The sequence below is a fragment of the Cyprinodon tularosa genome, unplaced genomic scaffold (assembly GCF_016077235.1).
Source record: "Cyprinodon tularosa strain WSP-4 unplaced genomic scaffold, ASM1607723v1 ctg125, whole genome shotgun sequence".
Classification (NCBI taxonomy): Eukaryota; Metazoa; Chordata; class Actinopteri; order Cyprinodontiformes; family Cyprinodontidae; genus Cyprinodon; species Cyprinodon tularosa.
The window spans coordinates 576975-603532 of record NW_024038059.1 but is presented as its reverse complement, the minus strand read 5'-3'; the positions used below and the strand labels follow the sequence as shown (position 1 = coordinate 603532).

The following is a 26558-nucleotide window of genomic DNA, read 5'->3' as shown; positions in this document are numbered from 1 at the left end:
TTTCCAGGCCTTTAGAAAGGGATCCCAATTCTTTTTTTTCTTTTTTTGGATGAGGACCTGAAACTCCAAGAGTCCAACATCACGTCCACCGTTTGTCTTGGCCGGTCTGAAGCCTCGTTTTTCCTCACGTTGGTTTTCTCTGATGGGTCGTTAACATTTTTTGAGGGTTTCCTTCACTTTCTCTCTGGTGATATCAAATTTTTGTTGCCCATTTGTGGTTTGTTGTCGTCGTAGGTTTGTTGGATTGTTGTCAAAGTGAGACGTCATCTGCTCTGTAGGTCACCATCAACTGTCCATGTTACTGCTGTTTTCTAAGAAGAAAACACAAACATGTACTCTTTATTATAGGGACTGGGTTGACCGTACAGCTCAAGTCTTTCTGCATAAAACGGTATAACAAGAGCAGTCACCGTTGAGTCCGTCTGCCTCTTGTGAATCGAGAAATGGAGCAGGACCCCAGATGCGCACTGTGCCATCGTCTGAGGCTGATGCCATGAGGCCTGGGATGGCTGGGTTCCAGCTCACACAGTTAACGGTGCGTGTATGGCCTGTGAGCTCGGCAATAGGGAGTTCGCCACGCCTATGCCAGATGTACACCTTGTGGTCTGATGGGATTGGTGAGAAAGGTGACAAAGAGATGGAAGAAATTCAGTTTGGCATGAAACACAGCTGATTAGATCGACAACAACAACTGAGTGAAGAAAAAAACAAAAAAGGGAATTTAAAAAAAAAATCAAATGCTGTTATAACAATCTGCTAAATACATTTTTCACATTTTGTCATATATTTAAGTGCCTAACAAACAAACACAAGTGGACAGTTAAAACGAAAAAAGGTCCCAATAACAAAAAGCACATAATAATGCCTAATTGTGGGTAAAAAAAAAATTCACATTTTTTCCACGAATGAAATCAATCTAAAAAGGGTTTGGTGTATATATATATGTTTGGCAGCTAAAGATCAACATCTTATAGAGCCATCAATGCTAAAATGTCAACTGGAAAGCTTATTGTTTATTTTACATTTCTGTATATATAGATAATTTTTACACTTCTTTCAAAAACAGTAAAAAGCTTTGATCAAAACCAATGTGTTTTTATCACTGGTAGTCATCGTCTTGATGGGAGAAGAAGATCAGCATTGGTTCTTACATTCTTTTCAGATTTACTCTCAACACAACCCTGGATTTTGCTTTATTTGTCTTTCCCATAACTCTGAAAAGATTCCCACACACCATGTTTCACTGTTGGCTTGTATGGTCATTTCCACAACAACCAATACCAGGTTCTCTGTACTGTTATCCTTTCAAATTCTCTCTCCTGAAGAGTAGATGCAATGGACAGCTGTCTTAGCTTGACTCGTGCCATGATTTTTTTTTCTTTTTGTATGAAAACTACTTTTTTTGTTTTTAAAGAGATTGCATGACTGTGACTATAGGAAGAAAAAGCATGCTGTGGTTAAGAGCTGTGCGTTCTGAAAAGTTAAATCATGAAATCATGTTGTAAATGGACAGAGGACCTGAAATTCCCAAAACTGGGCAGCATAACAGGATTCAAGAGGAATCGAAAGTTAGTTATATTGTAAGCAATTTCCTGCCTTCAACCTTCAGCAGCTGTTTCACAGTACCTTCGCTGCCACTAGCGATGAAGTCTTCATTGTGTCCTCCAAAGCAGGAGTGGATGGTGTAGAAGCCCTGGGTCACACCTTGGTACTTCCTCACAAGCACCCGATCTTGAAGATCCCACAGGTGCACTCCCTATAAATAGTTAGCGGCACAGCCCATCGTAAGTGAAGGATGTTGAGTTTAAAAATAGCTTATTAATCCAAAATGTATATCGAGAAAATGTTTCTAATGTATTTCCCTGCGTCAGTAAACTGATGGTGATGATAAGCTTACCTGAGTTGCTACATTTAACAAAGCTAATCTGCCGTTCTTTGAAACGGTAAAAGACATGATAGGGTGGTCCTCTTGCACTCTGCAAAGAATGTTAAAAAATAATTATTTATTCACTCCAAATAAAATATAACTGTTTTTAAGCTCATATTCAGACATTATAATGCAACAAATGCCAGAGGTCCTAAAATATACATACATGTTTCTGTCTGTGAGGTCCTCAAAGTTGTACCCTCTGATACGCTGATGGGTGTCCGAGGCCAGCACAGTCTTCCCATCCCCCAGGCACCACAGGCACTGAACTCTCACTCCTTCCCAGGAGTCCAACAAGTTACCATCCAGGTCCTGAGAAAACACAGCAGGACCCTCAGTTCCGGACAGGATAACGTTACATTGACAAGCAAGGTACCACAACCTTAATTTAACAAAGTTTTCAAGTTTTGAGGGAAGCTTTATTTGAGAAGCACGCAGGCTGGAACTGCATGTACAGAGGGAGAAGACATGCAGCATTGGACTCAATGGGCTGGCTGTATATATCCTGAAGTAAAGATGTTATACTCCTAAAACCTTTTCACTTTAGGTCACATTTAATTTGTGTATCAAAACTAAAATAAAGTAATACATTATTATAAAGTGGAAGGAAAATAATATATTTTTTTTTTTTGTATAGTGAGCTTCTAGAAACTTATTAGTATTTATCCAAATTTATTGTGAAACCATTTCATAAAGTGCAGGACCACAGTTTGCCTTTAGAAATAATTTTCCTTTGACCCCATTCATCCAATTATCTCATTAAAATCTCATTGTCCTGTAAAAATTCTGTAACCTAGATGGAAGAACCTTTCACCCAGCAATTATTAGTCTGGCCTTTTTTGAAAGACTGAATTTTCAAAGGAAGAGCAATAATCACTAATTTTAATCACTAGCTGTAGCTGTGTCAAAATGGCAGAGAAATGCCTAAAAAAATATGTAGCTGAGACGGCAGCAAAGTTTGTTAATTATTGATGACTATGAATTCGTAAATCACATGAAATTGATAAAAAAACAACAGTTGAAAACATACGGTAAAGTTGACACTTCTTATAGTAACTCTTAAACTGTCTTTAAAGCATAACATTGGAAGAAAAAAAAGATAAAAAATTGTATTTCTAAACATTAGAAGATCACTGGAGCACTTACACATTGATAAAACTGCCCCCTTTGTCCTCCAGTGACAAAGCGTTTGCCGTCAGGATTCCAGGCCACACTGGTAAGACTGTCTTCGTGGGACTGGGACATCTTGGTCCGCAGCTCCCCCGTCTGGCAAAGAATGGTACATGAAGAGGCAGGAGAAACACAGAGAAGGAAATGGGGGAAGGGAGAGAGAGAGCAAAAGGCAGGGTGAGCAAGAGTGGGGGAGGGATGAGTAAGAAAAAAAGAGGGAGGGGAGGGGAGGGCGAAAAAAAAAGGTCACTGAGTACAAACAGCACACTACAGGGTATCCATCGCACTTTCAGTCTTAGGATACGATTGATGGAGCTTATATGGCCGTGACACACGGAGGATGGTGACGAGGACACAGTCACTGTGCATCATGATGACTGAATAATACAAAAACTGACATAATGCATTAGATGAGTTCCCCTAAGCCGATATACAGAATTTTAATAGCCCAACAAATTCTGACTTCTGATGCTTCTTTTAACTGAAAAAAATATCTTTATATGAATATGCTTATTAATTGAGGTGTGTATCCAACAATCTGTGCCACCAACAACTAAAGCCAAATTGTTTGGAAAGGAAAATATAATGTGTTTTTTTTTTAAATGTTAACAAAATCTAAGTTTCCCTCTTTAAACTCAGGATCCGTCTCCAATTTATTTTACCTGAACATTCCAGAGCCAGAGTTCTGAGCAATCATCAGGTCCACAGGCGATCAGGTAGGTGTCATCAGGACTCCAAGCTAAGTAGGAGACTCCGTATGCGTGGCCCTCCAGGGTTCGCAGCAGCTTCAGCTGGTGGCTCTCCTGCATGGCAGGGAGAAATTAGCAACAAGGAGGAACAAGAGGGCTTAACTCCTAAAGGTGATGTGTAGGCGCTAGGTATGGGGACCTTGGGTTATGATGATTAGTTTTTATTCTAGTGCAAGAAACTATAAAATACCTTCAATGTTACAAACAGTTAAGAGGACATAAACTGTGACAATATCATTCCTCTCATTTTAGGACCTGAACTAAAACCAAAGAACTATAAGCTGATAGAAAAGCGAAGGTTATCAAGAGGAATCCACCTTTGATTCAATTTAACTGCATTAGATAAATGTGCAGTTTACAAGAGGCCTTTCATGTCTGAACTAAAATGTAAAAAATACACAATTTCACATGGAGGTTGAATCAACGGTGCCAATCCCAAGTGATCCATATACATTTTAAAGCCAATGTCTGAGTGGGATAGTAGGGTTTATCCTGTAAAGCAGTTTTAGTGCTTTCACACAAACTGGTTCTTGAGCTAATTCTTAACTGGTTCCATTTTTACCTATGTCTCTGTCATTTCATCCATTAAATGTTTGATCCAGTCTGAGATATTATGAGGGATCCAAACAAAAAGTTTATCAACACCAACTATTAATGTCAGCAACTCTGAGAACAGATGGATTAATAGTGCACCGGCAGCACTATACAGAATGGCTTAGGTTTAGATCTTAGGCTCTTTGTTCACTGCAAAATCTGATCTAAACAAAGTGAAACATTTCTTCAAATAAGTGTATTTTGTAAATAAGAAGATCTGGCAATGGCCTTTAAAATAAGGTAATTGGATGGTGTACTTTAATAGATAATTGTGTTGATTGTGGATAATTATTTTAAACTGAAATAATTTTATTTAACAATCATATTATCTTATTTATCTTCTCAAATCAGTGGAAAAAAACAAGTTTTTCATGAAAAACAGACTTTCTTGTATCTCATTTTTTGTGTTTTCACTAGTTTCTCCATAAAACCAAGGTTTTATTCATTATGCGTATACCTCCCAGTGCTGATATGGGACTCGAATAACGAGTTAAAATTTTTTTGAAGTGGTGGAAACGCGCAGAATCTGCACCAATCATAACCTCGGATCAGTTTAGCACTGGCAGCAGTTTAACTTCAAAAGTGACTTTTCCCCTCATCTATATGTGAAGAATAATAGTGATTTGTTAAAGCTGAAAGGTTCCACTTAAAGCCATTTAACATAAAGTAAAGCCTCTTTTATCAACTTAAAGTTATTCAAATATCATCTTGAACATTTAAAAAGTATTTTTCTAATAGTTTAGATCTTTAAAGACTAGAATATCCAAAACATCGCTGTATGATCGCTAATAATCAGCTAATCAGATCGTTTTTTTTCTTATTATAAAAAAAAAAAAAAGATTTGTTTTCTTACTCACCGGGTCCACTTGCCAAATTATGACAGTAGTGTCTTTAGAGCCAGTTGCTAGTTTGGTGCCATCGTTTGAGAATTTGCAGAACCAGACTTCATTACAATGTTCTGTCAGAATCTGCTGAGTGTAGCAGGGAAACTGTTTCCTGGGAAAAAGGAAACAGATCACTTTTTAAAATCTTCAATAAATACATTTTTTTAATCATCCTACTGAATAGCAATCAGCCCTCAAAGCGTTGCAAAAATATTAAACATGGGTATACAGGGGAAGAAGAGATGACTGAAAGCACAAGAACATTAAAGTTTGCTAACAGCTACTTTAAGCACCAAAGGCATCCACAAAGCCATTAAAATGTGATGTGGAAAAGCATTTAGTCAAAATGTATTCTGTAGAAAAAAGCTTCAAACATGTAATGGAAGGAATATTAAGTATGTCAGCACAGCCTATATACTTTATAGAAACGAGATTTCATTCACGCTCAGCCTTCTTTGGTAGTTTCTCAGCGTCCACCATTATGGACCTTGCAGTAAGCTTGACTAAATAGGGCCAGCTCAAAAGATTTCAACAGTCATGAAGAGATTATTTTTTTGTGTATATCTGAAATCTAAACTTGTGTTCACTGGGATGCTGAAACATAAAATCCCCTGCTTTGTAGTGGACAGATATTTGGGCCAAATCTTGACTTCATACATCTTGACAACACAGCTCTGCTTGTTATTTCTTAAGTATCTACTTGTTCTGCTTGCTGCTCAGAGGAAAATGCTACACCTTGTGAAATCTCCTGTTATGGGGTGCAGAGCAACCTCTGTGTTGCACATAAACTATGATGGGTTTTGAAAGCGTGGGAGGCACATCCTCTGTTTAAGAAGCTTTATATATAAAACGTTAGCTAACCAAAATGATAGCTGGGGTAATTAACCAGAAGATATAAACTTGTTGTTCTATGAGAAGAACAGCAGTTAGAAGGGGGGTATTTATAGGCCTACAAAAACCACCTGTTTTAGCTAAATTAAAAGGAGTTTTAATCGACCTCAATCATAGGTTCAAACGTAGATCAAAAAACCTGTCATTTAACAAGGTGGTGCAAACTTTGTAGATTTATTGTACATTTCTGTCACTGTTTTCATTGCATGAGGACCTGGGCTAACCTGCTGCAAACATGGTCGAGGAGAAGGGACACTGAATCCAGGTTGTTATCCAGCTTGGTGTTGTGGTAAAGACAGCGATCCCTCTGTAGTTCCACAGCTTGCCGTAGCAGAGTGTGTAGTCGCCGAGGAGGCAGCATCACAGAGGGGGGCAGGTACGCTGTAGCAAGGTGAGAAAGCACATGGAATATATCTTTGGAAGCAACATGTGCTAGCTCCAGAGGCTTGGTATAGAGAAAACATCTCCTCACTCTGTAATTTATCCAGGAGCCTGGAGCGAGAGGCGGTGCCCTTGCCCTCCCACTCTGCCTTGGCGCGTAGATCCTCAGCGTGGCTACACATTAGGTACCTGCAAGAAAATGATCACGGTTAGGGAAAACGACACAATATAAGTAAAAACAGAAAACTACTGTGAGAATAGCACAAAAACAAATATAATAAAAAAGAAAAACAAACAAAAAGTTTCTCAACTGACATCTCGTTAAGAACTAATATTATTGGTCCCAAATCTAAAAGAACCAGAGCCATCTTCGATGCAAAATGTCTCCTTCCGTTTCTCATTTAATCAGTCTGACAGGTCAGAAATATTCCAACCGACAGTTAGTACTTTTGTGAAACATGCTAACGATGCTTTATGCTAAAATAATTCTTGTATGGAGAAATGGCAGCAACAAAAAGGCAAAACAAAAATCAAAAAAGACAAATCTCCATAGAGTACTAGAGAACATAGATAAACAAATTCCGTAAAAGTTCAACAAAAAAAAATCCACTGGACTTATTTTTTTCGAACTTTTACGGAATGACTATGACCTGGATGACTGAGAATCTACATCAACATAGATAAACAAAATAACAAAGAAGTCAAACTATATCTGCTTTGACTAATCAGTGCATAAATTTGCCTCAAGAAACAGTCCATCCTACAGCCATAACAGCATCCTCTTCCTGTTATTATATGCATCAAATTCTGCATTTTGATATCAGAGGGAGATCTGCTTAATGCACAGCCAGAACTCCTGTTGTTAATGCTTATCATCTCCCCCTTTTACCTGTCTGGCCGTTTGGTTCTATTTCATCCCTACTGACCGCCAGAGGGCGGTGCTGAAAGCACTGAATGTTCCCTTCGGGCATGCGCAGTTCGAGTAATTATACCAACAGAGTCACACCTGTGACACCGGATGACCACTCAGAAGCTATATAGCCTGGTGTCATCCTTTGCTCTGCTCCTTTTTTCTTCTCGCAAGCGGTTCGCTAACTTCCCCGTTGTCTGAAGCCCCTGTCTCTTGACCGGAGTTGCGGTTATTCTCCGCCCTCCCAGGGCTGCAACGGGTCGATTCTGAAGATTACGGAAGGTAAGTGAGTTGTTTGCTGGTGATGGTAGCGTCCGCGCCCCCTCTCCCGGCTCACGACTTTAGCTTTTTACCTACAGCTTCGTGCTGTTTTGTTCCGAACTGGTGACGGCAGCGTTTTCGCCCCTACTCCCAGTGTGAATAACTTCACTGCCGAAGTTATATACGGCTAACGTAGTTAGCTTCTTTAGTTTGTTGGTGTTATACCTGGTGACGGCAGCGGTTTTCGCCCCCTCTCCCAGTATATTCCCTACTTTTGCATCCTTTTTTTCACCGGTCTGCGCTGCTATAATTACTGACGGCCGCGGTTTTCGCCCCCTCTCCCAACCAAGTGTGGTCTACTTCGTTGCCGAAGTTGGAGACGGCTAACGTTGTTAGCCTTTTTTGGTTTGTTTGCAGCCTTCTTCATCGGTCTGCTTAATTATAAATGGTGACGGCAGCGTTTTCGCCCCCTCTCCCAATATCAACCTTTTTTTGCAGCCTTTTCGTTGGTCTGCTCTCTTAATTGGTGACGGCAGCGTTTATCGCTCCTACTCCCTACTTAAGTTGCCATACAGCTAACGTTGTTAGCTTTTTTTGTTTATTGCTTTTATACCTGGTGACGGTAGCGGTTCTCGCCCCCTCTCCCGGTATCGGCCGCCTTGTGTCCGCAGCCTCTCTTGTTTTATCCGCTATAATTGGTGACGGCAGCGTTGTTCGCTCCTACTTCCAACTTAAGTTTCCATACAGCTAACGTTGTTAGCTTTTTTGGTTTATTGGTTTTATACCTGGTGACGGTAGCGGTTCTCGCCCCCTCTCCCAGTATCGGCTGCCTTGTGCTCGCAGCCTCTTTCGTTTCTCTGCTGTAATTGGTGACGGCTGCGTTTGCGCCCCCTCTCCCGATTTTCGATAACTTTCTGTTCTTTAAGCCTTGTCGGCCTTCGACATGGATGGCTCTCACAGCTGCATAGATTGTGGGGCTGCCCTGCAGGCAGAGGATGGCCACGACCTGTGCCCTACCTGCCTTGGACATGAGCACCTTTTGGAGGCGCTGTCTGAGAACCCCTGTATGAACTGCAGCTTTATGCCCCATGCAGTGAGGGTGGCCCGGTTGGCCCAGTTGTGCCCCCAGGAGGGCTCGGACCTTCCGCCCTCTGGGCAGGTGGTTCCCCCCAAGCGTTCTAAGCGCCGTGGTGGGACCACAGCATCTGTGCCCCTCCCCCGGAGGAAGCGGGCCAAACCTGACCAGGGCCTGTCCACAAGGGTGGAGCAGTTGTCAGCAGAGCTGGCAGAGATGAAGTCCTTGTTGCAGACACGGCAATCTGATCCCTCGCTCCCAGTGGTTGGGCTCTCTTCCCCACCAATGCCCGAGCTGGTTGTAGAGGATGACGTTATCTCTCTGGCTGCCTCCGCTTCTCATTTTAGAGATGAGGAGGAGGCAGGGTCCTCTCAAGCCTCTGAGGCTGGTTCATTTTCATCTCAGAGTGCGGTTGGAGAGGCCGGTGACGGTTCCATGCGGGAGGTCATGTCTATGGCCCTGAAGCAGCTGCAGCTGGAACTCCCACAAGGAGAGGCATCCAGCTCTGGCAGTGCTTTTTTCAGACGTGGAAGGGCTCCTACTCCTTTTTCTGTACCTCCATCAGAGGAGTACCTGAAGGAGTTACACGCCTGTTGGCGGGAACCGAGAGCGCTGTCGCGTCTCTCCTCGGATGGTCGTGTATTAGCTGCCATGCATGAGTCAGTGAAGGCCGGCCTGGACCGTATGCCAGCAATTGAACCAGCTGTTGCTTCACTGATTGTGTCACCAGATGAAGCCCTGCGTCCTGATGTCCGGTGCCCGCGGACTCAATGTCGGGTTACAGATGACCTCCTCTGTAAGGCGTACAATGCAGGAGCGCGTGCTGGCCGCCTTGGCAATTCCCTGGCGCACCTCATGTTTGCCCTGTCTGCATCTGTTCAGGACACTGGTGGTGTAAGTGCGGCGATTGGTTATAGTGACGCAGCGCTGCAGGCCTTCGCGCTGATGACCAGAGAGCTTGGACGGGTCATGTCTTTCCTTGTCCAAGCTCGTAGACAGGTCTGGTTGGCACAGTCTCCTCTGACTGAAGCATGCCGTAGGACCCTCAGGGGTGTCCCGGTTGTACCAGGGGAGCTGTTTGGATCAGCTGCCTTGGAGGCGCTGGAACGGACTGCTCAGGCACGTCAGACTAGCCAGCAGCTTTCCGGCCTTCGCAGGAGCATACCTGCCTTTCCCCAGCGTTCGGGCCGCCCTGCCACTACCCCCAGCGTTCAGCCACGACCTCAGACTGGTGGCAGACCTGTTGGTTCCTATCCCCATGATGTGCAGCAGAGACCGAGAAGGGACTTTCGTGAGCCAGTCTGCCGCCCTGTTAGACAGACCCGGGCCTCAAATCCTGGACGCCCTCCCCCCAGAGCCCCCAGGGGCCGTGGGGATAGAAGATGATGCCACCGGGCCAGCCGTCGGACATTTTTCCCATCAGCAGCTGAATTTCTGGGCTGCTCATGCCGTAGATCCATGGGTGGTTGCCACCTTAACCAATGGCTACAGGCTCCAGTTCCGACGGCGGCCCCCCCTCTCACACCGGGTCAAGATGACTGTCATCACAGACCCGGTGAAATCTCAGGCACTAGACCAGGAGCTTTCCGCCCTCCTGGGCAAGGGGGCAATCGAGTCTGTAGATCCTCTGCAGCAACCCAGAGGCTACTACTCCACATACTTCCTTGTGGCCAAGAAGACCGGCGGTTTTCGCCCCATTTTAGATCTAAGGGGACTGAATCGGTACCTGAAGGTCCTTCCCTTCCACATGCTCACCATAACAGAGGTCCTTCAGACCATTGTGGCGGGAGATTGGTTTACATCAGTAGATCTGACAGACGCCTACTTTCACGTGCCTATTGCGGCAGAACATGCCGTTTTCTCAGGTTCGCCTATCGGGGGCGCCATTGGCAATTCCGGGTGCTCCCATCCGGGCTCTCCCTTTCCCCGAGGGTGTTTACTCGATGCGTGAAAGCAGCCCTCTCTCCTCTACAGGCCTCCGGAGTCAGGATTCTGCCATACCTGGACGATTGGCTTCTTTGTGCTCCCTCTCAGGTAGCTGCCTCTCGGGATACGTCCCAGCTTCTACTTCATGTGTCAATGTTAGGCCTCAAAGTCAACTTGGCAAAGAGTTGTCTGGTTCCATCTCAGACAACCACCTTTCTTGGGATGCATCTGGACTCTGCTACCATGATGGCCCGTCCATCTGTTCACAGGGTGGACGACATACTCCAGCTTGTCCGTCGATTCAGACTGGGCAGGGAGTTTCCCTACATCACCTTCCTGCGAATGCTGGGCAAACTGACATCAGTCACTCGTGTCGTGCCCTTAGGGCTGCTCCTTCTGCGTCCTTTGCAGCGATGGCTCAACAGCTTTCGCCTAGACGCCAGGCTGCACAGGCATCGCAGGCTAATGGTGACCAGGAGCTGCCTCCATGCCCTAGCTCCTTGGCGAGACGGGACCCTTTTGTCCAGTGGTGTTCCAATGGGGCTAGTAGTGTGTCGAAGGGAGGTGGTCACCACGGATGCCAGCCTCATGGGCTGGGGTGCCGTGTGGCAACACAGAGCTGTTCGGGGTCTCTGGGACCCAAGGGAGCGCACCGAACACATAAATGTGCTGGAGCTGCGGGCTGTGCACATGGCCCTCAGGTGCCTTCTGCCCCACCTAGAGGGAAGGAACGTGCTGATTCGGACAGACAACACCTCTGTTGTTTATCATATAAACCACCAAGGTGGCACCAGGTCAGCACGTCTCTTGAAGGTGTCGAGGGATCTCCTGGAATGGGCGTATCCCCGTCTGTGTACCCTGCGCGCAGCCTATCTGCCAGGACGGCAGAACCAGGTTGCGGACTCTCTATCCCGCCAGGCACCTGCTCCGGGAGAGTGGTCTCTTCACCCCGACGTAGTGCGCATAATCTGGAACCTCTTTGGGCAGGTAGAGGTAGATCTGTTCGCCACAGAGGAGTCGACCCATTGCCCCCTATGGTATTCCCTAACCGGGATGGCGGGCGCACTGGGCCAGGATGCACTGGCTCATCCATGGCCGCAGGTTCTCCTGCATGCCTTTCCACCCCTCTCACTGGTTTGGCCGACTCTACGGAGGGTTCTCGAGCAGGGCCACAGAGTGTTGCTGGTAGCTCCGTTCTGGCCAGCGCGGCCGTGGTTCCCGCTGCTTTGGAGTCTGTGTCACGGTACTCCATGGCGTCTTCCAGCAAGGAGGGATCTGCTGTCTCAGTTGGGGGGACAGATATGGCACCCCAACCCTCAACGTCTCCAGCTGTGGGCATGGCCCCTGGGAGGCTGACTGGGTGTTCAGACACCGTGAGACACACCGTATTGAGTGCTAGGGCTTCCTCCACTCGGCTGCAGTATGCTAACAGATGGCGCCTCTTTTCTCAGTGGTGCTCTGCCCACAATGAGAACCCGCTTTCCTGCTCGGTGCCCACTATTTTGGAGTTCCTCCAGTCTCTCCTTGATAAGGGCCGCTCTCCTTCGACCCTTAAAGTGTATGTTGCAGCAATTTCATGTCTTCACCGAACTGTTGACAACCGTACAGTGGGGCGCCATGAACTGGTTTCCCTTTTTCTGCGTGGTGCTCGTAGGTTGTGCCAGCGGCCAGCCCCACGAGCCCCAGATTGGGATCTGCCATTGGTTCTCACAGCTCTGTGCCACCCTCCATTCGAGCCTTTGGCACAAGCAGAACTCAAGTGGCTTTCCTGCAAGGCTGCTTTCCTGATGGCTATCGTCTCAGCTAAGAGGGTCAGCGAGCTACATGCTCTTTCTGTCAGCCCTAGGTGTATCAGGTGGAATCCAGATGGCTCTGGTGTTACCCTGTGGCCTAATACTGCGTTTGTGCCTAAGGTGTTGTCTCCTTTTCACCGTAACCAGCCATTGCGGCTCGCTCGGTTTCAGCCTCAATCTGGTACAACTGAGAATGAGTCGGAGTTGTTGTGCCCAGTAAGAGCGTTGGAGGCATACATTGCAGCCACCGCCAATCTGAGACGCTCGGACCAGCTTTTCCTATGCTATGGGGGTCCAAGGTTAGGCTGTCCTCTTTCTAAACAGCGTCTGTCCCATTGGATTGTGAGTGTCATCTGCCACGCCTACGCTGCAGGTCACTGCTCCCTGCCAGTCGGTGTGAGAGCACATTCCACCAGGAGCGTCACCGCTTCCTGGGCTGCTTTGAGAGGGGTTCCGCTGGAAGCTATATGTGCTGCTGCTTCATGGGCTTCCCCAACCACCTTCACCAGGTTCTACAGTGTCAATGTGGCTGCCCCTCATCCCCTGGGTCAGGTCCTTTTACAAGGTTCTGCTGGGCCTCCTCTGTGAGGTATGTGCTCAGGATTCCTTGTGACATCGTTGGCATTAGTCATTCAGTGCTTTCAGCACCGCCCTCTGGCGGTCAGTAGGGATGAAATAGAACGAAAGTTACGTATGTAACTACGGTTCTATGAATCCCGGATGACCGCCAGAGCTTCTCTGTCACTCAGAATCCTTGCTTTTGCGAGAAGATTCTGTAGGAGCAGAGCAAAGGATGACACCAGGCTATATAGCTTCTGAGTGGTCATCCGGTGTCACAGGTGTGACTCTGTTGGTATAATTACTCGAACTGCGCATGCCCGAAGGGAACATTCAGTGCTTTCAGCACCGCCCTCTGGCGGTCATCCGGGATTCATAGAACCGTAGTTACATACGTAACTTTCGTTTTCCATTACTAAGGAGTACCACCTACTTTGCTATTTAGGAATAGAAAGGGAGCCCTAAAAGCAAGATTTGATTTGTGACAACCCACATTTATCCCATGCAGCCATATTGGTTATGGTTTATGACTAACTTCCCCTCCTTTCCAATTCAAGGATTTTTAGGGATACCTTAGGGGCAAAGAAAATATGCAGATCGTCGGGTGAAAGGATGATCTCAAATGGGATTTGGTGTATGACATTAAAATTTTATGTTTTCATTTCAATTAAAAAGGGTGCTAAAAACTTGTCCAGTCTTATTCTTGTAAACATAACATTACATATATTTCATGTCATGAGCTGGGTTTATCTTTACTATCATATTATTCATAGTTTTCATAGGGGTAAACATAACCTGCTGACTTAAGAAGAGCAGCATACATTTAGATCCCACTGACTGACTGGCCTGACCACAGGTCCTCGGAGCTTTCTTTATTTTGTTCATCAACTTAAGCACTGCTTAATTTTTGTCATGACAAAATTACTCATGAAGCTCTTTGCTGAATAATACACAAGGGCTACTAATGCTGTCTCTGCCAGAATCCATTGCAGCCTCTAGAGAAAACTTGTGGTTCAAAGCAGATCCCAAAAATGTCCCAGATGAGGCTTTCTATTAAACCCCAAAGATACAAGCCTTTCCTATTCTTGGCAAGATCAAGCTTGTATGAGTGATACTTAAAATAACCAACTGTCAAAAAAAAAAGCAAATGATTAGGAAGCAAGACCTGACAATCTGCAACAATAAGTACAAAAGTTCTGAAAAAGTTAGTCATACTAGCAAAATACAAGGTTAAAGAGCCAAACTATCAACACAGGTATATATTTAAGCAGTGGTTCTTAACCCTTACAAGAAAAATGTACAAAAAAGTTTAACAACCAAAACTCCTCATATCTGACACAAACCAGTAAATGCCTCAAATCTATCCCTAATGTACTTCTGCAACTTCCACATCTCATTAGCTTCTCTACTGAGTTATAAATCCTTCACGACACCGAATTAAAATCTAACACTAGCTTTTAACACCAACTAGAAATGAGAAAACCTAAGCATGTTCCTCTACAGTTTCAGGCCTTTATTCGATCTCTTCAAAACAGAAAATTAACTGGTACTGTTCAAGTAGCCAGTGGCACTAATTTTATGGTTTCCCTTTGAAGCCACTCATTTTGTAGCCATCTCTGTTTTTTATCTTTTCATCAAAGTTTATCTTAATTCCTTTAAACTGTATATATAAACTCATCCAAAGTACCACAAGCCTGGCTATTATGAAACCATATATAAAAACAAACAAAAACATAAGAAGTCACACAAAGTGACATTTCAGAAAAAATGGATGTAATCCATTAACTGACAAAACTGTGCATTTTTCTGAGATGACACATACTGCACTGTTGTGTGGGATCCTTTACAGCAGTTTCCTTACAGTAAATGATCCATAAACAAAGAACAGTCAAAGTACCCGCTAAGGACATGGATCCGATCCGTGTTGTATTTGAGTGGCGTCAGCTCTCCCCGGAGAACCTGCAGAGCCTCCAGGACCTTGCCATCCTCCAAATACTCAAGGTACTTCTGTTGCAACAGTAGAAACTTCATACGCTGAGCAGGAGGAGAAGAAAGAGAAAAAAATGCAATTAAAACATTTTTTAAGTTACACTAAATCATTAAATAGTTAAAAAACCTTAATGAATTGGCTACAGGTAGGGACTCTGAGGTAAATGATACTCATTAACCCTCATAGAGAGGTTAATATTCAATCATCTAATAGTGTCTGCAAACTGCATAGAGGGTGTGGTAGTGTAATGATGCAAGGCCACAGCTCCCACACACTGAGCTGAATAAAGCTCCCCTTCCTTGAAAAAGATCCACTGTTAGAAAAGTACACAGTTGAAGGCAGAAGCTGTTTTAGGATTCGGTTTACATGTTTGAGGTTTAGAGTTGTGATTCTGTGTGTTTCTCTAAAGAAACAGGCAATGAAAAAAAGTCAACTGAGATGCTTTCTCTTTACAATGCTACATGTAAAGACAAGAAATTTGATTTTAATGAAGCCCTTCTGTATACAAGTAAAACTTGTGACATGGTAGTTAATCTTAATATCAACAAACTGAAAAAAAAGCTCCATGCTCTGAGTTTTTTGTAAACGAGGTGCTTATTGAAGCTTCTACCAGGACTGACACCTACCGGTAATATGGTTTCAGAGATCTTCTAGAACATCGATAAGTGCTTTAGCTTGTCAGTCTAAACCTTGCAAACATTGGAAACACACACCAACATGACTTTACACAACAGTTAATGGATTGCTCCGATTAAAAAAAAACAATTAATGTTAACAGAATTGCCACAATCACCAATCTTGTGAGTGAAATGTTTTTGGAATATGCTCTAGATAATGCTAATTTAATTAGAGTTTTATAATTAACTTCTAAATGCATGTTTGGGAAAACAAAACATCCCCTCAAAACTGGGTTTCTATTGATTGACAAATGTCAGGATGCTGTATGGGAGACTATATTTCTCCCCCCAACAATGATTTTCTAATGTTTTTGTTGGACCTGATTATACAAACTGATGTTCTTACATCATAAGAAAAAAAAAAAACTGTGCAAACATAGTCTGTGTCTGGCAAATGTCCTGTCACTAATGCAGTAAAAAGTATACAAGCTGAAAAAGCCTTGTAGTTTAAATTCTTTAGTGTCTATGCACTGACACTGAGCTTTTTAAAATCAAATGTTATTTTATTTCTTCCATATTATATCTATCTAACCACAAATTACCTTCATCAAGCATATGAAGCCCAAATACTGGAACTTTTCTGAACTAGGTTGACCCCTGACTGATAATAAAGCTCATGTGGTTGAATGTTTCTGAGATGTTAGAAAAGCAGACATCCTGCTGATGTCAAGTTTATAACCACCCTGCTTTGTGGCTAGCTGCTCTTTTGTATGTAAAACAGGTTCCTGAAATCTGATCACTCAGGACAGAGTTTAATAACATCTGTAAATGACGATGCTTTGTTGAGTCTTCTTTTATCTAAATCACCCAGGATGTGTTCAATACCAGATTTAAAAAGGGTTTTACAGTAAAGAAATCATTTCTTAATATTAGTCTAGAATTTTCAACATTTAGTAGCAACATTTCTCAAGTAGTGCATATCTAGACTAGATACGCTGCTATAGCAACTACATAGAGGCTACACATAATATAAAGACACAAATGTTCAAATTATTGATTTGCAGTGTAGAGAAACATCATTATTTCACGCTGTGTTTAAAACATGTTTAAAGCCTTTTAAAATAGCAGGATTTCTTTCAAATCATCATACCTGCAAATCTTTTTTTTGGCTTTCCAGCAGATCAGTAGTCCACTCTTTTTTATTAGGATTCTCTGATACAATGGCTGCACAATATATCAAAAAATATTTTCATTGAGAAAGCAGCTTCAAGATAAGAATGCAGCACAAAACTGCATAAAGTACAATAAATGGCTGAATCAATGTTTACATTTACAGATTGTAAAATAGTCTTTTATCAATGACACAGAAGCGGTATTTGAAGTATTTGACCAATTATACGGATCTCTTTAGATTCCCACCCCTTCATAGATGTGGGTGGATCGCAAACAACTGGCCGAAAAAAAAAAGACGAATTGAGGAACATTTAAATGCCTTACATTTACTGGTTGGAAAAGAACACTTTTCTTTTTTTTATATAAATTTGGAAATTTAACAACCACATAAACCTGCGGAGAGCATAAAATAGTGCTAGCAAAAACAAAGTTGGAAACGTCATGACAGCTGAAGGCTCCCACATACTGTGCGCAATGCCCTGCAGTTTTTGCACTCATAATTGAGCGTACCAATTTTCCACATTTCTTGAGACATACTGCTAAATTTTTCACACTTTCCGTCAGCAGGAGGAAAAGGGGAACGGATGGTATAGAGTATGATGCGCTAGTTTAGCATCTAATGTTTCTTATCCAATAGGCACCCAAGGCGCACCAGTATGTGCTGCACAGGGGCTGTGATGTTGCACGTCCGTCTGCTTGCGTGTTCAGAGCAGCTTGGTATCACATTTAAAATAGTTTGATGTGTATTTTAAATATTTTAAAGTGTAGTGCTCCAGTTGTCCGGGTTTCAGTCTTGCAGGGAATAAAACATCAAAGCCGTTCAAACAAATAATGGGGGCTGGAGCATGTTATTTGGACAAGCACATTATGCATATTATTTCAGTGAGAAGGGAGGGCTTCATCAAAACAGACAGGAGATGCCACATTCTTTCATTGGATTACTTATAATTTCCACAGAATTACAAAACATTGCCTCAGATGTAATTTTTATTTCCTTTGCTATGAATCTAAACCAAATATACATCAATACTAATTACTTAAGAGTACATCTTAAGTATACAGGTTCTTTCTCAAGAAAGTGATTATGTAATACACTTTAGAATACGGCTGTAACATAAAATGTGGAAAAAGTGAAGTGCTGTGATTCCTTTCTAGATGCACTATAAGTATTCATTTATGTATCACAAGAGATAATGTCACCTCAGGTTTTCCTCATATCATGCAGCCCTTACACCAGATACCAATAATAAAAACATTACTGTTTTGCAATAAAGCAAATAAAGATATTCAACTTCTGTTTTTTCTCTTTATCAGAACTTAGATCTGGAAATAATTTTCCTGCCTCATTCATCCATAGCATATAAGGTTTATCAACCCAAAATGACTGATATCAGAGTGCAAAGAGCATACCAACTAGGTTTCACTGCTCTATAGAGCTAAATGTTTAGTTTTTTTTTCCCCAACAGGAGGAACAAAACACATCTATGAAGACAGGAAGGAGGAAAAGCAAAGGCTATTAATGCTCCTACTCTCCTCTAACTACTTATACAGCTTGATGCTCACTCGTGGACCACTTAACTTACAGTCAGCATCGCTTTGTGTACTTTAAAGATTGCAACTGTATAAATTAAGTCAAAAGAATGGCCGATCTGTGTACCAGAATGAAGCTAATTTGGTTTTATTTTCAAACAAGTAAACGGCATTTAAAACTTTGAAAACAAGATTATAATTTGCACATTTATAAAGAGGAGTGAACCTGTTTGAATCATGAACACAATATTTACTCTGCTTTTTTCACTAAAACATTTACTGTGGCTAAAATCAACCTTTCTAATCTCTGTATCTAACGCTAAGAGAACAAGAAGTGTGTTTACTGATCGGTGTGGGCAGCGCACATCATTGGTATTAAATTTGAGTCTTATCTCTTGGATGCAGCACGACCCTGACAACTGATACAAGCTGAGTTGAAAATAAAAATGCATAAAGTCAAGACAGCATCCACCCACATGCTGTATTTCTAAAAGTACATGACCTTAGAGCAACCCATCTCCCAACTGTTTAACTTCACTGTTGTATGAGGCAAAACATCTTTCTTTTTCAAATTGAGCTTTTTCTTTGCAGTTTTATCGTGTTTTTAAAGCACTGCAGGAGGATAAGTGAAAAAGAAAAGAAAGTAAATTAAAAACAAAAGTATAAATGATTATAAAACCAGTAGTACTACAGCTGCATCAAATGTGACAAATAAAACACAAAATGATAACATAAAAGACTCCTAAAGTTAGTCAGTAATATCCATTTAAAAAACAAAACAGAAACAGCATATTTGTTGCGTAAATCTACTGTGTGCTCCATTCCTAACTCGGCCTTTTATGAGGTTTTATCCAGAACCTTTCAGCTTATTATTGCTCCACAACACAAACCTGGTTTAAAAAGCTACAGTTCTGGAACCTCCAGCAGTGTCTGCGTGCCCACTGACTGCCATTCAGCCCAGTTCAGGTTCTGGGCAAAGCGAGCTTACCACAATAGCGTTGGGAGAATGCATCAGTGCTCTCAGCTCGTTGAGATCATTCTCAGCCTGGACCAAACACAAAGGGTGCATGATGGTAGGAAGACACAGAGAGAAAAATTGTTAGCTCAGCAGTTTCAATGCATCCAAAGAGAGAGAAAAAAACAGTGATATAAACATAAGGTGGTGTAGAGCTAATGGTCATTAAACGTGAGGCTTTCAGCTTTACTTATTCATGGTGTTTGGTCAAACCAAGCAGAAGAAACAATAATAGTTTAAATTTACAAGTAGTTTTTTATGAAGAACAAACCTGCCACCAACATCATGTAGTTACCACAACAAGCTGCAGTGAAATTTGTTGGCTTAAGTTCATTATTTCACTATTCTTCTTTTAAATAGGGCCTGTAATCTTCTAAAGCCCCTGCCACACCTTGACGATTTAGACAACATATGCTTGACGTACGAAAAATCTTGCAAAAGCACAGGCATACGTTGGATATGTTATGGGTACATTTTGTATAAGTTATGAGCAAGCTGAAGTACGCTGGCACATGTCAACTTATGGCGCACGCGTGGAGAAGTGTGGCAGCGATACGTGGAACATAAGTTACAAGTAAGTTCCACATAAGTCATGGCTTCCAGCTTATCCAAAACCTATAAGTAACTTGTGCATAACTTATGCGTAACTTATCAAGATGTAATCGCCAACGCATATCAACATATTGGACGTGTTTCAGACGACCGCTGAACATGTATAATGGCGTATGGGCAGTGTTCTGGTATCAAAGTGGGTTCACAAAAGAAAACTGTCAGTTGTCCTCCAGACTGCATCCCCATCACAGGGTGAAAGAGAAGGTGAGTTTGATGGATCCTCCCTGCATTCACGCCCACGACCAACAAGCGCCCTAGCAGACATGACGTTGAATCTGCTGCGACTGCAAACCTTCTTTCTTTCTTTTTTCATTTAATTTCTTTTGGGGTTTTTTTAGGTGGAAAACAGCAGTTAGGTCGAAACCTCACTCAAATACATCTTTTTATGAAGGCTGGGTGCCTCGCTGCCCCCCTCAGGACACTGGCTTATGACATTTCATCGGCATTGAGCTGCCGTGCGTTATGCATTAGTTAGTCTGTCATTGGACATATGCTCTAGGCTCGTTATAAATGCTCTATGTATACGCCCAAAACTGAAAAAATACATAGAAAGTTCTGCGTAGGCCTGCGTTTTAGAAGTTTCTGAAACGTCAGGCATATGCTGGCTAAATTGTTAAGGTGTGACAGGGCCCTAAGCTTAAACTAAGGTATTAAAGCAGACAAAGCCTGAATATTCAAAGCAGAACTTACAATTCAAAATTAGTAAAAAAAGAAGAAAAAAAAAACCGCCCTTAATTTGGCATCAGGGTACACTCCGTTCTGTATTGAAGACTAGATTTATATCTAACATTTTATATCACTCTAAAATTTTAAATACGTATAGTCTTTTAGAAAGCTACAAAGTTATTCAATAGACTTAATTTCAAGACTTAATTGCAGAAATATTACTAAACAATTTTGCAATGGAAGCAAAAGTACTTTTAGTGGGATTTAGGTTCCTATTGCTGTAAACCACTTTATGTATTCATAAGGAAGACAATGTTTTAACAACACGTCACCTGAGGGCGTGCCCTCGATTCACTCGTAGGGACGATTTTCTCTCAGCCTACAGCACCTTGTAAAAGTATGTACGCACCTTAAACGTTAATGTATATTAATTAGATGTTGTGTGCTTTAGGGAGACAAAGCACTGGGACGATGATTCAGTCCTCATGAATCAGTATTTTTTCAGCTCAAGTTTAGTCAAAATAGATAGTTCTGGTCCTCCGACCTCAGTCTTTATAGAGAAGCATTTTATTATCCCGATATTGAAAAAAATTCTAGATGTGTGTAATTGGGTCCGACTTTAAGGGGCACATCTATTCTGTCTGTTTCTATAATAAATTTGATTTAGATAAAAAAAAAATCTTGAACAGCAGGAAGGTTCCCCCCTTTTATGGAATTCTGTCTGATTTATTAAATCAGTTGTTTTCAGGATTTATCTCGTTAATACAAATGACTGTTTATGACTTCCTTTTCTGAAATCTAATCTCAAGTTGCCTTTTGGGATATACATCTGTACATGTGTACGTATACTTGCTTGTAGAGAGGAGTGTATGAAAACTTCTTACGAAACAAAATTAAACCAACAATATAGTGATAAAGTTTAAGTAAAAAATAAGCGCAGGTGAAGTATTCAGATCTGCAGTTATCCAAATTCAAAGATAAGAATTGGATCGGATGTGAAAAAATGTGCATCCCTAGTCTTATCAAATGCTGTTAAGTTTAAATCTGGATTTAAATGGATAGTTCTAATACTAATATTATATGTTAATTATTTTAGAGGTTAGTTGTGACCTGATCTGAACAGAGAACCTTATATGTATTGATGCATCCCTTAAATGGCTGCTAATAAACTACACACTGGCATTTTTAGGTCTTTCTTCCAAAGTCACATTTGTAGAGTGTATGACAGATACTTGTCCTGCAGCAGAAGATATCTTGCTGACTATAATCTTTCCATTTTTGAATACTGGATCAAACATTGTTATTTAGATTATTAAAAACTAGGATTTTTTTAACCCTGGCAAAAAAACTCTGCAATTATAAAAAAAAAGTCAGTAAGTTGTATTGAATCGTATAATATAGTGTAAGGTTTTAGGTTATATACAAAAAGTCAATATTTTCAACAGGTAGGAATTCTTTGCAACCAATCGACTCCAAATTTTACAGCATAGGAAATAGGTCAGAGTCAGATAAAGTGATTAATTAGTGATGTTTTATCAAATATGCTCAAAACTCTGTATCTATGCAGAAAATGCTAAACTTTAGACTTGAATAGCTGTAGCGCAATGGTTGATCAAAGGCTGTATTTGCGACAAAGCATTAATCAAAAGAATTATGCCTTTTATTATATAAAAAAGTGATTTTTAGACATTTAGTTTCTTTATTTTTTTTATATTCACACTTTCATAGTACAAAAGATTCAAGCACATTTGCAAATTGCACATTTGTAAAACCTTAACTCATCAATTATGACTTTCTAAACTAACCTTGTCCCACTCTCCCTCCATGACGTGGCTGCGGAACTTGGAGGCTGAAGGGTGCTCCAGTCTGCAGCCTGATTCCTGCATCAGCAGGTCCACCGTCTGACTGCAGACACACACAGACAGGCAGGGAGGAGAGGCAGACAAAGTTATGCTGATGTATAGAGACAATACCTAAAAAAGGGAAGGAAAATTAAGGAGGGGTGACTTTGAAATTAAGCATGAAGGTGGCTTTTCAGCATCAACATTGGCTGCAATCAAAACTGCAAGCTCTGTCAGCAGGATGCTAAAATGTCAAAGCATTGTATAATATGAAGTTATCTTACAGAGAAAATTACCGTAATTTAATGGGCTAAAATAGGTGGCACAAGCATCCATGTCACCTTGTTACACAAAAGGACATGTAATAGGTCTTTATGGGTGAAGAAAAATGAGCACAGACTTGTGGACAGTAGGAGGATTTTTACACAGGACAAGCTTTCCCCCTCACAAGCTTGTCAACATGAACAACTGCCATCTGTCCAAACACCAACTCCCATCTAAGGATACCATCAATGTGCATGTCAGGATGCGAGTTTTGAGATAATGAAATTGAGGAGGCCATGGATGGTGGGGGGGCTGACACCTTTCAGCATGATGACATCATTCTCAGGTATCAATGAAGTGGCGCAGCAGCTTTGTGTTCAGCCTCTCATCCAGCTGACTGCAATACTGATTTCTCCTGTATTTCCTTTGCTGAAATATAGGGGCTCTGTTTCATCCCCCCCAATGAACACAGAAACGTTAAGGCTGTCATTTTCATATAAAAGCTGTTCTACTTTTCCCAGCTGGGCACCACAGATCAGCACAGGTTAAAGCCACACAACAGTCACTTTAAAACGACGAGTGCACACATGCATATCCTGAAACCCCCCACCGTGGCTATAATTAGATTCAAGCAAAGCGTTTCCATCTAAAACAGCTGGTAGAGAGCGCATTCCCCAGCCGCCATGAAACCATCCGATTCTGCTCATTTCAAGAACAAATGCCCGAGTCGCGTCTTTAAATAAACACATGCCCTCAAAATAAACACATGTCACGGGCTATGACTGACTGTCTAACAAATAGCTGTGACGATCAGACGCAGGAATTAGGGGCATTAATGCCAGAGAGACATAACAATCTTCAGGGGGGGACAGTCTTATATTTCAAAATCTGCACAGCTTCACAAAATGACGGATTAAAAAGACGCAGAGTTGGAAAAGACGAGCAATAACAACCAGATATAGCCTTGTTATTACTGTGTTTTTACCTATTATGCGCTAATCTAGATAAAAAATTGGATAACAATGTTTTTTTTTTTTTGGTAAGAAAACCCCAAAAAGCTATAATCACTGCGGATTGACAATCCATACAGTAACCTTAAAAAATTATCCGCATTTTTTTTTTGCGCAACAGCCTTTGAACCGCTAACAGGTACACAACAAACTCGATAATCCTGCTTTAGCACCTCGTTAAGAAGCTCCGACAACATCCCCTTTCACGAAATAAACTAATTTATTTTACTGTGATGTAAAAGGATTGTTAAAATATAAAAATAGAAAAAAAGTTGAGCGTTTTTTTTAGTGCGAATATACGAGAATAACACTGGATGATGTAATGCGTTTATCCAGTGCGAAATCCATACATGTTGACAGTACATGATGTCCTCATTACAGAAATGTGTTTGGTTGTTAAGTTTCATATGATTAACTGTTTTCATGTGGCTTGTTTTTTATTTTATTTTAAATGATGTCAGAGCAGAGCACATCAGCACAGGCTAATGAAGTTAGCTTCGAAGCTAACTGTTATTGTGCAAGATGGACCCCTCTTCCTACCAACTGCCGAGCTCACAGGCTAACTTACTACCCCATCCCCCCATGTTTGTGTATGTCAAGCGCTCTAATAGCGCTTTTAGCAACTGGTATTTCACTAAAAGAAACAGCGATGCAGATTATGGTTGAAATGGTGGTTAGTATTTATCGTCTGCTGAAGTTACTCCACTGACATATTGGATAAACTTACTTCAGCCCCAGTCCGTGAAGATGTTGTCCTATTAATCGTATGACATCTTCCTCTGCCTGCGACAGACGTTTCTTCTTTTTCAGCGAGCCCACCTCCGAGCTCGAGGCCGTGGAGGTAGCCGAAGTCCCCGAACAGGGTCCCACAGAAGACCCGTTACTGGTACCGACACCGTTACCGTTGTCCGCGCTGGACAGAAGCCCGTTTGAGTGAGTCCCACCGGCCGAGGATGACTCCCCGTTTTGTGCGCTGTTCAGGCAGGGAAGCTCAGAGGATTCTTGTCCCTGTCCTGCCCCGTTTGACTGCATGTTGCTGCTAAAGTTGTTAACGACGCTTCGATTAAAGTGGATGGTAGAGGTGGTTTGAGAGTGCGCTGCAAGTCCTAGGACAACTCCAGAGAGGCCTGTTACAACGGCTGAAGCCCCGGGCTCTCCTGCTCCCTCCGCCGCCGAGGCTCGGTGTTTCTTCCGCGGGGGCGGCGACGCTCCGCCGGTGTCCGAGTCGGAGGAGGAGGAAGCGGAGGCCAGAGTTTCCTCACCGAGAGCGGCCGTGGTTAGAAACCGGCGAAGCTCCGGGTGGGAAATTTAGGTTACGCTTCCAGAAGGAGCCTTGAAGGCCTTGTTGCCAGACTCAGAGCCTAATGTCAGCTCGTTTTTTGTTGATGTTTCTCTCTAAACAGCTGCAACTCTAATGGAGTCCTGACGCCCTGACGTAGCCGGAAATTCCTACACTAGCAGGCTTCCGAGTAGAATATAATCCATGGGTGTTGCATGGAACAGATTTAGCATAATAACTAAAATATCTGACAATACAGAAAAAATAAAATTACTTTAAATTTGGCCATTATATTAAAAATTTATTGAAAAAATTATTTCATTTCTTTTTAGATGCACACATGTTTTTAGGCAGTTAAATGGTAAATGACTGGTAAATGATTTATTACAATTTTTAAACTCAGTAAACTGCAGTAAAATAATTTAAAACCATTTGTTTATATTAAATAGATAATTTACTATCAATAATAACTTTTATGATATCTTAAAATGCTAAACTTGGAACTATTTAATTAAATATATCATAATAAAATATATACAAAAAAAGTTGCACCACATAATATACATATCTTCTGCTGCAAGGCTTGCAGGATTTTTTTCGTTTCCCTTCTCCTCCCTTTTGACATCTAGTTTAGATCATTTAGATATTATTGATGGCATCTCCTTTTTTGGTTTTGTAATATTTATTTATAGTACAATATTTAATTGTTTCAATAATTTATAACTTATATGCAGCGTGTTAAATTGAAAATGATGGCAGTTGTGATGTCTGGTATCACGCCTATATAATTTTAACGTAATTTTTATTGAAATTCTAAAATCCAAAGGGTATTTATAACCCTTATGTGCATACACCTAATTCACAGCATTACCTGTACATCACTACAACACAAATCAGGTTTCAAGGTGTACACCATCCCCATTAAACTTTTTAAATAAACTTCAGTAGATCAATACAGCTTGATTAATTCACTACTTGTTAGATAAAGTTTGTGGCCACACATTTACGGCCATTGAATTTAAAATAACTTGTTAAGTCTACTAAGTTAAAATTTAACCATTTAAAAAAATCTCTTTAAATAGAACAAATGAACATTGTTAAGCAGATGTTGATAAGATATATCTTCCCCAAAACTCTAATTTTTAAACTTGTCTTTGCTAAAAACCATATGACAATTTCTTACCCAAGAACCACCAGGTAAAATTCTTATCTCTTTATAGTTAATCACACCAAAGAAACTGTTGAATAATTTCACCTGCATGGGATTTATGTTTACTTTTCCATTTTAGATTTTATTTGAGAATAATTTATTATTTCTGGGTACAAGAGTCATTATTTGTAGATTAACTGCCCCACCTATAATTTATTGCTCTTTATATCTATCTATCTATCCCTTGACTTGAGTTTTGACTCTGTATAGGATGGTCCATAATACAACTTTT

The 26558-nt window shown here is 41.6% G+C and overlaps 1 protein-coding gene across 1 annotated transcript; it reads right to left on the bottom strand.

The window, feature by feature from the left end:
* On the bottom strand, nt 1-25282 carry wdr26b (WD repeat domain 26b). Its single transcript, XM_038276525.1, has 14 exons — nt 24565-25282; nt 22528-22627; nt 19418-19474; nt 15017-15153; nt 6688-6785; nt 6440-6596; nt 5298-5436; nt 3760-3900; nt 3074-3193; nt 2094-2239; nt 1898-1976; nt 1627-1756; nt 411-605; nt 1-311 (listed from the first exon to the last, which is right to left on the bottom strand). Exons 1-14 carry the CDS (start codon nt 24867-24869, stop codon nt 286-288), a joined length of 1830 nt encoding a protein of 609 aa, XP_038132453.1. The 5' UTR covers nt 24870-25282; the 3' UTR covers nt 1-285.
* Between the last annotated feature and the right edge of the window lie 1276 nt (nt 25283-26558).